The 14722-nt window shown below is 36.1% G+C and overlaps 1 protein-coding gene across 1 annotated transcript in view; it reads left to right on the top strand.

Moving 5' to 3' along the window:
• Positions 1-10942, top strand: part of Rnpc3 (RNA binding region (RNP1, RRM) containing 3) — a 32281-nt gene extending 21339 nt beyond the window's left edge. Inside the window, exons 11-16 of the mRNA XM_048363775.1 lie at positions 4111-4272; positions 4943-5037; positions 5123-5181; positions 7082-7214; positions 8083-8154; positions 9206-10942. Coding sequence (XP_048219732.1) covers positions 4111-4272; positions 4943-5037; positions 5123-5181; positions 7082-7214; positions 8083-8142 — 509 coding nt within the window. The 3' untranslated portion in view covers positions 8143-8154; positions 9206-10942. The remainder of the gene's footprint in view (positions 1-4110; positions 4273-4942; positions 5038-5122; positions 5182-7081; positions 7215-8082; positions 8155-9205) is intronic.
• The last annotated feature ends 3780 nt before the right edge of the window (positions 10943-14722 follow it).

Raw genomic sequence — 14722 nt, forward strand, 5'->3', positions numbered from 1 at the left:
AGGTCACGGTTCAAGTCTAGGCAGGAAGGCTTACTGAGACTCTTCTCTCCAATTAAACACCCAAAAGCTGGAAGTGGAGCTATGGTTCAAGTGATAGAGCACTAGCTTGAGCAAAAAACTCAGGAACAGTGCCCAGGCCCTGAGTTTAAGCCCCAGGATTGGTACCCTCCTCCCCACCCCAAAAAATTTAAAAATTAATTAAAAATAAAGGTAAAATTTCTACATAGCCATTAATCTGTTGTCACAGTGACATTTTTGAAATCTTTATTTTTAAATTTACAAGACAATAACAATACAAATTTAATCAAAATTGAACATTGAGAGTAAGATTTTTAGAAACACCTTAAACACCAGTATCCTCTGCCCTAGGGCATTGATTCATAGATATAATCATTGTTTAGTAATTAGGGATGTCTCCATACACATATCTGAAAGCCCTCCAGATGTTTCCTGTGTGTTAGCTTTGTGAGGTTTGTGTCATTTTGTGTGTGTGTGTGTCTGTCTATCTTTCCAGACATTATCTTGTGTGTTTTATGTTTCTGTAACAAAATACCTTAGATGTTCAACTTAAAAAGAATAGTATTTGGGTTCAGCTTTAGAACTTCAGGTCATGATTTATACATAGTTACTGTTTCTTTGGTCTGTGGTAACTTATGCATAGCATATGGGTAATGTGAGATGAGGAAAGCTGCTTATCACTAAGCAGGAGAAATGGCAAGAACCTTGTAATCCACAAACCTCTTTGAGGAAACTTCCTCAGTGAGCTCTGAATTTTTCCTGGTCCCATCTCATTAAAGCCTTAATTGCTTTAATCCCACAGGCCAGAGACTAAGGAAGCATTCCAGATCCAAACCAGTATACCCTCTGTACATGCAGAAACATCCTTTTCTTTTATTCATGATTTTTTTACACATACATTTTATATATGTTTCTCATTTTTTTTTAATGTTATATAGTATGCTATGGACAAATCTGACATTGTCTCTGATGTTATTAAGCTTATAGACGGGACAGGGGAAGGGGGGAGTGGAGCATATTTTACTGTGTCAGAACATGTTAATTTTCACTGCTATGAAAAATTACATGTATATATTTTTGAATATAGGGTAGAATTTTATGTTGCAGATATAGTGAGAAACCAGCTTATCGTGACTTTAACATATGGCTCATCTGTTTTTATCTTTAACTGATATTACACATTTATGGGCTACAGAATAACTGATTCAAAAAAATTTATGCATGTTTGAAGATGACCAGTCATCTCATTCTCCATCAGTAGCAAAGCAGTGATGTTGAATGAACAATGGAAATGTTTCAAGTTTCTGCTGTCTTTGTAGCTGCAAAATTTCTCTGCTAGTGTAAAATTTCTTTATTATAAAGAGGGATTTTATAATCTAATGTGCATCACATTCTATCATTTTCCCTGCTAGATTTTTTATCTTTTTGTTTTGTCCCAAGTAGCTCTTTAGATTTTAGTTTTTTTATGTACAATAATATAAACAAAATGTTTCTAATGCATATGTAACCTTATCTTTCCAAACATTTTCTGCCATGCAGTTTTATGTTTGCCCATACTAAAATTTATGTATTAGGAAAGAAATCCAATATATTCACTGTTGAAAATTTAAAAATCCCAATTCTTTTTATTTCCATTTTTTAATTGTTAAAGTGATGTACAGAGGGGTTACAGTTTCATATGTAAGGCAATGAGTACATTTTTTATCCAACTTGTTACCTCCCTTATTTCCCTCTTCCCTTCTTCCCTCTTCCCTCCCCCCCATGGGTTGTACAGTTGGTTTACACCATAATAGTTTTGTAAGTATTGCTGTTGCATTGGTTTGTCTTTTTATCCTTTCTCAATTTTGGTATTCCCTGTTCCAATACATGTATATACAATATGTAGATTACTAAAATCAGTTACAGTGATATCGGGTAAAATCACAGGAAAGAAAGCCAAATGAAAAAGGGCATAATTTCACATGGTATGTTGATAATAACAACAATGATAAACCAATTGTTTCCATAACTTGGAGTTCATTTTGCTTAGCATCACCTTATGTGTTTCATATGGACATAATTTCTCTTTCTCGCTTTCTTCCTTTTTAAAAAAATTTATTTATTTATTTATTTAGGTCTTGATCCTTGGGCTTCAACTTGGTGACTAGGCACTGTGACTGAGCTTTTTTGTTCATGTCTAGTGCTCTACCACTTGAGCCACATCTCCACGTCTGGCTTTTGGTAGTTAATTGGAGATAAGGGTCTCATGGACTTCTTCTGCCCAGTCTGGCTTCCTTCCATAATTGTCAGGTCTCAGCCTTCTGACTATCTAGAATTACAGACATGAAGCACCTGCCTGGCTTTGTGTAGGTTCTTAAATGTGCAAATCCTTGTTCTTCTGATAGAGTCAACATTAAGATTACCTTTTTTTCTTGATGGCCTCTGAGGTTAATGGATTGTTTTAATGTCCCCACATGGAAGTGTTTTGTAACTTTATGGTGCTTAATTTTCAGCCTCATATTTCATTCTTTAGCTTTAAATTTTTTTTTTTTTTTTTTTTTTTTTTTGCCAGTCCTAGGCCTTGGACTAAGGGCCAGAGCACTGCCCCTGGATTCTTTTTGCTCAAGGCTAGCACTTTACTTCTTGAGCCACTGTGCCTCTGGCTTTTTCTGTTTATATGGTGCTGAGGAATCGAACCCAGGGCTTCATGTATACAAGGCAAGCATTCTTGCCACTAGGCCATATTCCCAGCCCAGCTTTAAAATTTTTTATTTCAACTTTTAATTTGTATTTATTTACCTTTGTAATAATACTGGTAATTGACCCCAGGGTCTTGCATATGCTAGTCAAAGAATTTTCCACTCTTCCCACCCCTGATCTTAATGTTCTGTTTAAAAGATTAAAAAGTGTTTTACAACATTCTGATGTATCACAGTGAAGTCATTGTAACTATTATTTAATCTTGAGTGACTATATTCCATTAGCAAAATGCTGTTAGGACATGATTTATTTAATTACAAACTTTTTTGTACGTTATTATTTATTTATTTATTTATTTATTTATTTTTCGGCCAGTCCTGGGGCTTGACTCAGGGCCTGAGCACTGTCCCTGGCTTCCTTTTGCTCAAGGCTAGCACTCAAGGCTAGCACTCTGCCACTTCAGCCACAGCGCCACTTCTGGCTGTTTTCTGTATATGTGGTGCTGGGGAATTGAACCCAGGGCTTTATGTATATGAGGCAAGCACTCTTGCCACTAGGCCATATCCCCAGCCCCATTTAGTGATTTTTTTAAATTTAATTTTATTGTCAAGGTGAGGTACAGAGGGGTTACAGTTGTGTGTGTAAGGTAGTGAGTACATTTCTTATCAAACTTGTTACCTCCTCCCTCATTTTTCTCCCACCTTCCCTCCTTCCCAGTCTCCTCCCCCCCACAGTTTTACAGTTAACTTCAATTATATTGTCTTTTAAGTAGTGATATTTTAATAATATTTAATTTAATAATATTTCAGAGTTAGCTTTGAACAGTCACTACTGTCTACTCCCTGATCATTAGTGAGATGCCTGTTTGGTACTTCAGGCTGAATATATTAAAATGGAACTGATTTTCTTTCATTTTTCATGACTTCTAAATAGCACTATAAAGACTATGTGTTGGTTCAGTTAGTGTCTATTGCTTTTTCATGCTACAAAATCACAATTGATTATGAGAAATTATATGGTTAAGTTTCGTGCCTGACTTACTTACCATTTGGATTTTAATGGCAAGAGATTTTCCTGTGTTTGTTCTAAAGCATTGAGAAACATCAAAGAATTTAATGTGCAAACATATCTTACTAAATTATAAATAAATGGGGGGGGGAGACAATTTCTGAAGAGACTTCTGTGTGATGTGACTTGATAAAAGATTTACTGTTGGGCCATATGCCCCAAGATTTTGCCATTTCCTGAATGTCAGTAACTAACAATCACATATTGTAAAGCCGCGATGTTCACTAGAACTTTCTGTGAACTTTATGTTGTTCAATAGCCACAGGTGGCTATTGAAATGTGGCTCTAGCAATTATAGAATTAAGTAAAACTTTTTAATGATTAATGTCAATCTTGCTCTCTTAGATTTACCTGCTACTGAAGATGATGCTTCAAATGTAGGTTTTGGAAAAATCTTTCCCAAACCTAATTTGAGCATTCCAGAAGAAAATAATGAAGACTCTGATGAAATGCCCTCAGAATGCATCTCTAGAAGAGATTTGGAAAAAGGCAGAATTTCTAGACAAGGTACTGTCATAAAACAAAATGTCATCTAGTCCATTTTAATTTTGAAACTTTACAGTTTTTTTAACTCTACTTTACAGTATTTTTAACTCTACAGAAACCCAAATCCCTTGATGTTAGGTGCCTTAATTTAAGTAATAAATTTCATTCCAGCATTTCTCTGCATTTAATGTTTTGGGATCACCTTTTCTCTTACAAGTTCTTTTCCAAATAGTTTTCCATAGTTGTCAAGAATAGATTACTGGCAGTTAACACGAGGCATTATAAAGTGGTTCACAGATTCATCATTGTTTTTAACTACAATATATTTACATTTAAGTGTGGAAGTGGAGGTAGTTGGCACATTCACTTTAAGCAATTTTTTTCAAATAGTTAATATCAAATATGCTTCAGTCTTTTTAGTCTTTTTTAGTAATGCAAGTCACCTTAAATTTAATAGTAGTATGTTATTTTAGATGACTGAAAATTTTAAAGCAAAAATTCTTGCTCCTACTTTTTCTTGTAATCATTTCAGACTTTAATGTGTCTTGCTTGTATCATTTAGTAATATTGCTACTATCGTCTATAGTATTACTTTCTTACAGGTTATTTTGCCTATTTCATAGTTACTTAGAACTTCCTTTGAAGAATTGAGATATTTTAATTTTGTATCCTTGTTTTGTTTTTAAATAAGAAATGGAGAAGCTTTCCGTTTTCCGAAGTTATGAGCCTGGTGAACCCAACTGTAGAATTTATGTAAAAAACTTAGCCAAACATGTTCAAGAAAAGGTATGTTGAAATTTATAAAATAATGTTTTCATTTTAATTGTTTTGCCCCCCTGCTCCTCTTATTGTTTGCTTGTTGAATTTTTAGGACCTTAAATTTATTTTTGGAAGATATGTTGATTTTTCATCTGAAACACAAAAGATCATGTAAGTGCCATCAAAGTCTCAAATTATATTTTATCTGTCATGCTTTTAGTGCCTTTTGTATTGCCATCACTTTCCCTTTAAGATAAAAATTATATAAGCAAATTAGGCTATTCTTATGTAAGAAACAGACATAATGATAAATTCTGGTCCTAACGGCCTCTAATGTATTGCTATTTAACTTTAATATTTCCTAAGAGTCATCGCAAGAGTCATCACAAATATTAAGACTAATGTTTATAGTTAGGATTTTATTTTCAAAATTCTATATTAGTTAATTCCAAATTAATAAAGATTCCTGATAATATAAATTAAAAGTAAGAAGGAGCAAAAACTTTTTAAGTGGTGGTAAATAGCAACTATTAGTAATTTTATTTTGACTTTTTGACCTACAGTCTTGAGTATTTTTTTAGATAGCTATACACAAACAAAACCTTGTCTTAAAATTCTTTATTTATAGTCATTTGCTGTTGCAGAGATGTTTTCTTATAAAGATATCAAAAACTGGTTTTCTGTGCCTGTGCCAGATGCTTATTCTTTTTCCTTCTTTGTTGCAAGTGATTATGATTATAGGAAAAATATGAACCATTTATATATGCATATATGTAAATTCATACATGTAAACATTCTGTTTTCAGTATTGCCTGTAATTAGAATTTAAAGCTAAAGTTATTCATATGGAGAAAAAGTATAGATAACAAAGTATTTGTTTCCTATGCGACTTGAGGTAATGATGTGCAAAATGTTTCACTACTGATTTTTATTTATTTTTTAACACTTGAGCCACATGATTCTTCATCCCCACACTCCAAGTCCCTTTTTGCTTAATTTCTATTTGGTATAGATAAGGTCTCAAGTTTTTTCCTAGGCTAGCTTAGATTTCATTCCTTCTTTTCAGAATTCCCACATTACAGGGATGTTAGATACACACCACCACACCCAGTTATTGGACTGGCTCCAAACTGCTGTTCTCCCTATCTCTACTTCCCAAGTAGTTAGGATTACAGACCTGAGCACCATGGCTAATCTTTTATATATTTTTACCATCTAATGTTAGACCATACTATATTTGTAAATTACAACCTCATCTTTTTCTGTACCCTTTAAATGTGGAATTTTTTTCTTAAAAATATTGAAAAATATATACTAGAACACTTAGAAATAGTACCCGTGATTTCAATCATCTGCTTTGAAAAGTCAGTCTTTTTAGATATTCATAAAATGGTTTTGTCTAGATGATAAGTAATTGCAAGTTCCTAAGTTCCTTTTCTGCTTTGACATCCTGTAAATTCTTAAAATAACACAAGTTCCTGCTAGCCTTTTATTTTTGTATTTGAGCAGATAGCATTGGGTTGAATGTTCAAATTTTAGGACAAATATAGGTGGAAAAAACTTAAGAAGGGTGTTTTAATGGGGGTATTGCTGAAGTGGTAGGAGCACTTGCTAGCATATGGCAGGCGTAGTTTGGTTCATAGTTTTTGAAATAAGCCACATTAATGCCTAAAAAATACATATAAAGCACAGCATAGAACTGGAAAGCCTGGGCTGGGGATATGGCCTAGTGGCAAGAGAGCTTGCCTCGTATACATGAGGCCCTGGGTTCGATTCCCCAGCACCACATATACAGAAAACGGCCAGAAGTGGCGCTGTGGCTCAAGCGGCAGGGTGCTAGCCTTGAGCAAAAAGAAGCCTGGGACAGTGCTTAGGCCCTGAGTCCAAGGCCCAGGACTGGCCAAAAAAAAAAAAAAAAAAAAGAACTGGAAAGCCTGAGTAGTAGATAAGTATCTCATATACTAGATTTTACTTTGAAATAGCAAAATTTTAAGTTAGTCACTCTATTTCCATATGCTAGATTGAAACTACTTGCCATTCTGTGAGTGAAAGTGATTTTTATTTCTCTCAGGTTTGATATACGCTTAATGAAAGAAGGTCGCATGAAAGGACAAGCTTTCATTGGACTTCCAAATGAAAAAGCTGCAGCTAAAGCCTTAAAGGAAGCGAATGGATATGTTCTTTTTGGAAAACCCATGGTGGTCGTATCCTTTAAATCAATCTGTCCCCAAACTGTGTTAGTTTTAGAAGGGTATAACAAACTAATGCTCATGTTATTCTTTATAATAATCTAAACAACTAGCTAGCTTGAGCTTATTAGTAACAGTTGAAATATTTCTTAATTGAAACAGGTGACACACATTTTAGATTTTTATTTAGAAATAAGGGAACTTTGGTCCCCTGCAGGTACTGAACTTCTAATTATCATTTATGCAGATTGAAAGTTTAATATGGAGTCAGGTGTTGGCAGCTCATTCTTGCAATCCTATATACTCAGGAGGCTGAGATCTGAGATCATGTTCAAAGCCAGCCTGGTCAAGGTTGTCTTTGAGACTATTACCTCCACTAAACTACCAAAAAAGCCAGAAGTGGATCTGTGGCTCAAGTGGTAGAGCATTAGCCTTGAGCAAAAAAGCTCAGGGCCTTACTTGGGCCCTGAATTCAAGCCTCATGATAGGCATAATAATATATGTAAATGATTTCCACTATCCAGAATTTCATTTGGAGTCACTGAAATGAAAGTCATTATAACTTCTACTTGATACATTTTATTATAGCATTCTATTTGATTATTTTAATACCAAGTTATATCACTAACTTATAATCTTTTTTCAGTAGTGAGTGCAATTTGCAAACTGAACATCAGGGGATAAAATGTGCACAGGCCCAAGTGTGAAAAGTAATGACTGAAATGAAAATGTATTTCCCTTTTCTTCATTTCATTTAACTGCATGCAGGAGGCAGTAAAAGTAAATTAAAAAGCATAATACTGTCCTGTATTAAAAAGTGACTGATAATTATTTGGAAAACATTTTCACATTGATGAAAGAAACCTTAATTTAAAAATGCTAGCAATTTGCTCGATCTGCTAGACCAAAACAAGATTCTAAAGAAGGAAAAAGAAAGCGATAAGTATTAGTAAAGGTAAGTGTGGCTAAAACATAATCAGGACGCATCATTTTCTTAATATTAGGAAATTGTAAGGAACTACTTGATCAAAGTAATGTGGGTATCTTTAATATCTGTATATCTATTCCCTTTTGATTACAGAATAATGTTCATTTGTATGTAAAGATTAAGTTGAAAGAAACAGTTTTGTAAGGTTGCATGTCTTTTATTCTTCATTTACTTTTTCTTCCTAAAGAAGTGCTTTTAAATTTTAGCATATATTATAATCACATGGAGATCTTGATAAAATATTGCTATATCTTCTAAGAGATTCGAATTCCATTGGTCTGACATTGGTAACCTAGTTTTTATGATTGACAGATTTCTCACTGTTCAGTACTTTGGACAAGTGTCTAGCAAGCCTGAGAAAATTGTTGAAACTCCTGATAGCATCTGAGATTGTGTGTAACTAACTAGTATGTTACCAAGCAATTGTAGGGTAATTGTTCCAGAGACCGTACTTCAAAAGCTCTTGAAGGGACAATTCAAAGCAAGAGTTTCCTATCATAAAATTCAGTAGTGATGAGTATATATGTATTTTGTGGGATGTACTTATTTCTTGAACAAGTAGTTTTAATATTTTAATAATTTAGTAAGTAGGAATGGTATAACTAAACATTTTACGTACCAAAGTTTAAAGCTGTTCTGGTAGCTCATAACTGCATGCCTACCTATCAGGAGATGGAGATCATGAGTATTAACAGTTCACATCTAGCCCAGAGAAGACTCCATCTGTATAAATAATGCACCTGCTATCCCAGTTATTGGGAAGATGTACGTAGAATTGTGGTCCAGGAAGACCTTGGCAAAAAGCATGATCCTATTAAAAATATATAAAAAATAAACATGGCCGGGGGTAAGGTTCAAGTATTATTTAGATCACCTACATATTAAGTACAGGATCTCGAATTCAAGTACGACCAATAAAATGTGAAGTTTGTTACTCTTTTAAGAAATAAGAAGAAATATATTCTTTAAAAAAAAAAGATAAGAAAACTTTAAATTGCATTCTGCTGTTCTTCTTTAGAAGCATTCCTGCGTAAATACTGCTGTAATACTGTCATGCAAAGTGTATCCTTTCTTGTTGTATCCTTTTTTGGGGTAGTGTTCTGGTTTTTCTTTTTTTCTCCCTAGGAATGTTTTGTCCCTCTTACCCATTGATGCAGATCAAGCAGTAGTTCCAAAGAAGTACTTCTAAAATTGTTTTTGTGTCTTGCACAAATCTTTTATGTGGTTTTTAGATTTGCTGTTGAATATTTTATGTTATTTAGGTTATGTGGTTTTTCCAAGGAAAGTTAGTGAATCAGGTCAACTTCTAAGTGCATACATGTACTTTAACACAGAATGATCATGTTTCTTTTATTGGTGTAGTTCTAAACTGAATTCAGTGACAAGTGCTTTGTGTACTTCATGATATATCTGGTTTGAATATTTTATATTACATGTTCTAAAATTTAATTGAGAAAAGGTTTAAATTTTTTCAAAGTACATTTGTTGACAGTTAAAATAACTAGACATCTATGTAAATCTCAAAGTAAAAACTCACATCAGAGATGTGATATAGATAATAATTAGAAGGACCTTTTATCTTGCTTTTTCCTAAGCATCAAACAAAAATTAAAAGAGAACAAAAAGATAGTAACTTGGGATAAAAATGCATAGTGTTGATTTCAGGTTGATTAGTAAGTAAAAAGAAATAGTTCTGGTAGGAATAACAACAGTGATGTCTGATGTCTAGAATTGGTGATGATCAGAATCACTAAGAACATTGATTCTCCAACTTGACTGACCATTGGAATGATCTGGAAACTTAAAAACAAAAACAAAACCATAGCATTATAAAGAAAACAAAATTCTGGAAAATATGTTGATATTCCCTTTCCTCAGAGCTTTAGTAGTAAACAATTTAGTATATAGCATGGATATTAGAAAATTTTAAACTTTCAAGGTGATTCAAAAGTGCCGTAAGGGTAAAGAAAGACAGAGGAAGAGTTTCTATGTCTAAAACTGTAGGTTCTATGTCTTGATGCCTAGACTGTTAACATAGAACTGATATATCAGCATGTCTAGGAATGATGCCCAAGAATTTAATGTGTAAGAGATTACCTTAGTAATTTTTCAGGACTGTCAGGTATTATACTAATTTATTAGAGTATGTTGTTGACTACCTGTTACCAGTTTAGCAATCCAGTCTTTTCATAAGTCGGGTAATAAGTGGAATCTCTGCATTCCACTTGGGAAATTTTGCCATAATATCTACGTTAACTACTCAAACTTTTATTAATAATAATTACTACCCTAACAGTACAAAAAATGTCAAAATACTGATTCCATTCAGTATACACAATTATGCTTCATTTTTTTAAGACTAGAGAGAAATACAGGTTTATGGAGTATTTACATAATTAACTTTATTTTACTGACATGATTCACTAATTTTCTAAATATAAATGTTTTCACTTTTAGGTATTTTAAACAAGTTCGTGATCTTCTAATAATGACTATTTTTAATGGGCTTTTATGGTATTTTAGGTTCCTATTGAATACCGTTTCTTTCACGTACTACCCAACCTGGAGGAGAAGAAATAGACCTCTTGGATTATGGAGCTGTGCGTAGCAACTATGAAATCATATTTACAAAGTAACTATTTGTCTTTAAGACAAATTATTAGAGAGATATTACATGTGTTTTACTGAAATATATATAATAAATCATTTTGTTTCCAAAAATATAGTCCTTGTAATTTTTAATCATATTGGCTTACATGTCTATGAAGGTATACTTTATAATTACATGAGTTTACGAATCATAAATTACTAAAAATCATTTTGTAATACTGTGAGTTTTTTTTATTACAAGTGCTACCTTTAAAAAATTTTTTACCTGGGTATATTGCCCCTGCACAAATATTTTTCAACATAGATACTAATTTATAATTTCATTTTTATGCCCCTAAACATGTTACCATTCAATATATTACCTTAATGAAATTTTACATGTTCTTAATTCTTTCGTATGATGATGTAATAACATTTAATTTAGAGGTACTGAACAAAGAGTTGTTTATATAAGTGTATGATTCATAACCTCTTTTACTTGTGAAATATGTAAAGTAAGGACATTGATCAGTACGAAATAAGTACAAGTGAATCCTGGAGCATGGGAATAATGAATTTTCAGTCAAGTAAGCAAGAAACTATTAAGGAAACCCGAGAGGAATAGCTAGAAACCAAATGAAGAAAGTATCTCAGATAGAAAGCATAGTAAAATATGCTTGAGAAATAAGAAAAAAAATGAGTTCTTAGGATTGAGCAGTGAGTTTAGCAACCTTGACAAACACCAGCCAGCAAAATGGTCCTTCAAAATGAAAGAGATACTTTCCCAGATAAAAGACCTGTGATTTTGTCACAACTAGGACTGCTCTACAATGAATGTTGAAATGAACTAGGCACTAGTGGCTTGTGCTGGTAATTCTAGCTACATAGGAGGCTGAGGTCTGGGGATCAGTTGTTGTTCAAAGCAGACCAGAGAGAAGAGCTTGTGAAACTTCTCTGGTTAAGGAGCAGAAAGTCAGAAGTAGAGGTGTGGTTCAAGTGGTAGCACCCTAATCTTGAGTAGAAAGGCCAGGCAAGTATGCTAGGCCCCAAGTTCTTGCCCCAGAACTAGCACACAAGAAATATTGGGGCTGGGGGCTGGGGATATGGCCTAGTGGCAAGAGTGCTCGCCTCATATACATGAAGCCCTGGGTTCGATTCCCCAGCACCACATATACAGAAAAATGGCCAGAAGTGGCGCTGTGGCTCAAGTGGCAGAGTGCTAGCCTTGAGCAAAAGGAAGCCAGGGACAGTGCTCAGCCCCTGAGTCCAAGGCCCAGGACTGGCAAAAAAAAAAAAAAAATGGGGCTGGTGGCTGATGGCATGTTTCAACAAGTAGCACGCCTGCTTACCAAGGCCCTGTATTCAAATCAAGTACCACAAAACAAAGACAAATAAGAACATGAAAAGCATATAATGCCATTAATGAAACAATTACAGTAGATACTTTTGCATCAGTTTAAAAAAAAAAAGCAGCCATAGGTTGTTTTATTTGATTTCATGGTTTCAGATTATCAGCATCTCAAGGGAGATGGGCCATAACAGTTAATAAGATGGTAGCCAGAGAGCAGAGCAAAGTTGCTCAACACCCAGAGGCAGAGCCCTAGTGACTTCCATCAACAGAGCCCCACCTTCTATTTTTTATGATCTTCCAATAATGTCATGAGTGCATCAAAGAATCCTTTCATTGTGTCAAAGCACTTGTGATATAACTGTATGTGGATATCCCTCCCACACTATACCACAGACGTAATAGGCTTCAGTAATTTTTAAGTATTAATCTAATCAAGTTGAGAATAATGATTAACCATTGATGATCCCTCCTTGTAATCTTGACACCAAATCATATGTATTAAGCCATAGTGATCAGTACCTGACTCAATGTCCATTTTATTAAGCTAAACTTCAGTCTAATTCCAAGTTTCCACAAACTTTTCATTGAAAGCCCAAGATGGGTTTTTTTCCCCCTTGAGGGCTCTCAGCTGTGAGCCCTATAAAAATAACAGCTGGACACTGTCGGGATCTGGACGATCCCTTTCTCCCCAATTTCCCGGGGAGAAATGGTTGAACTCCAAAAACTATGAGAGAGCACTCGGCCTTATTTCCCCACCCGCGGGAAATGAAGGCGTACCCTCGTGGACTTTCGCTAAGTTGAGGAAAGGTTGCTGAAGCCTCCCCTCCCCCCGTCCCCTCACATGTTACCAGGAAGGGGGGGGGGGGGAGAAGGCACCAGGGAAATGCCGGGATGGTGGGATGCGTCTCAAAGGCTTTAATTTGGGAGGGGGACTTATATGGTGGTCATGGCGGGAAAGGAAGGGGGCTGGCCGAATGGCCAGTCATAAGCTAAAGACCATGTCCATCAGGTGATGCTATGAAACTTCCTTTGTGGGCGGGACAACCCCATCATGGTGGCACGTGCATGTTCGCCCCTCAGGGGCAGGGGGCTTCTTTTCCGGTTGAGGCAGGAAGGTGGGAGGGGCTCCCTCCCACACTGTCCCAGGGCTGGGGGAAGGGCTGTGTCTCGCTCTTGGTGCCCTTCCTCCACCAAGGCCAAAACAGTCCCCAACAGGACACCATAGTTCACGCCTGTCATCCCAGCTACTCTGGAGGCTGAGATCTGAGGATTAAGGTTTGACACCAGCCAAAGCAGGAAGTTTCATGAGACTCTTCAGTAACTACAAACAAAGCTGGAATAGAGCTCTGGCTTAAGTGTTAAAGGGCTAACCTTGAGCAAAATAGCTGAGTTCGAGCCCCAGGATGATCACACACACACACACACCATCATCATCATCATAAACAGCAATGGCACAGTAAATATTTTTGTTCCACATGAAGGAATTGGGCGTGTAAAGGAGTAATAAGAGCAAAGCAAGGGCAGCACCAAGAAGGGCAAGCCCTATATCCCATCCATCACGCAGGCAGGAGAATGGGTGTGATGTGAGCCTCACCTTGGGCAGCCTCCGCCCTCGCGGGCTGCCTCCACTCCAGGCATGTGGCTTTTGGCAGACCCCGTGTTCCTGGCATCTTCAGTCTCCTTGAGTAAATGTTACGATGTAGGTATCACTTCACAGCTTCGTGAATCGCCCTTTCGGAAACTGCCCATTGTCCTTTGAAATCTGGTTTGAAACCTTTATGAGCCTGTAACTCTTGAATTCTCCGTCGCTGCTAAAACGAGCACCAAGCGAACAATTCCAAGGTCTGTCCTCTGCTTTCGTCGTTCCCAGACTCCCTCAGACGTGACTGCAGTGGCCTCTGAGTGCTTGGGAAGCTGAGCATGGTGAAATGAACCCTGTGGAAACAACTTCCTGGGCAGAAGTTTTCCAGGAAGGCATCTCAGAAGCTCTCTCAATAGAAGCCTTTCGAATGCCTTCATTCTTTCATACCCGAAGCTGGAAATGCTGCGTTCTGGCCAGTTCCTAGAATGCTCTCAAACCCTCTCTCCTATTGGCCCATGCACTGTGCACAACTTATCTAAAATGGCTTTATTTCTTCAGTAAGCATATTTTCCTGTTGATAACTGCAACATTCTCCATTTCTAGACAGTCTGCACATTTATCAGACTTTTCTGCTTTCCTTTTATTTTCAAATCTCACTAAGTTTACCAAAAGGCCTCACTATCAGTGCCATAAACTGAAGGCTATGATGTACTCTGTCATCTTTTTTTTGTTTTTTGTTTTATATTTTTGCCAGTCCTGGGTCTTGAACTCAGGGCCTGAGCACTGGTCCCTGGCTTGTTTTTGCTCAAGGCTAGCACTCTGCCACTTGAGCCACAGCGCCACTTCTGGCCATTTTCTGTATATGTGGTGCTGGGGAATCGAACCCAGGGCCTCATGTATATGAGGCAGGCACTCTTGCCAGTAGACCATATCCCCAGCCCCATGTAGTCTGTCATCTTTAAACGGACATAAATAGCCTTTACTCCAAATCCCAAGTCTTCATTCCCACCTGA

Source organism: Perognathus longimembris, chromosome 15 (assembly GCF_023159225.1).
Source record: "Perognathus longimembris pacificus isolate PPM17 chromosome 15, ASM2315922v1, whole genome shotgun sequence".
In the NCBI taxonomy this organism is placed as follows: domain Eukaryota; kingdom Metazoa; phylum Chordata; class Mammalia; order Rodentia; family Heteromyidae; genus Perognathus; species Perognathus longimembris.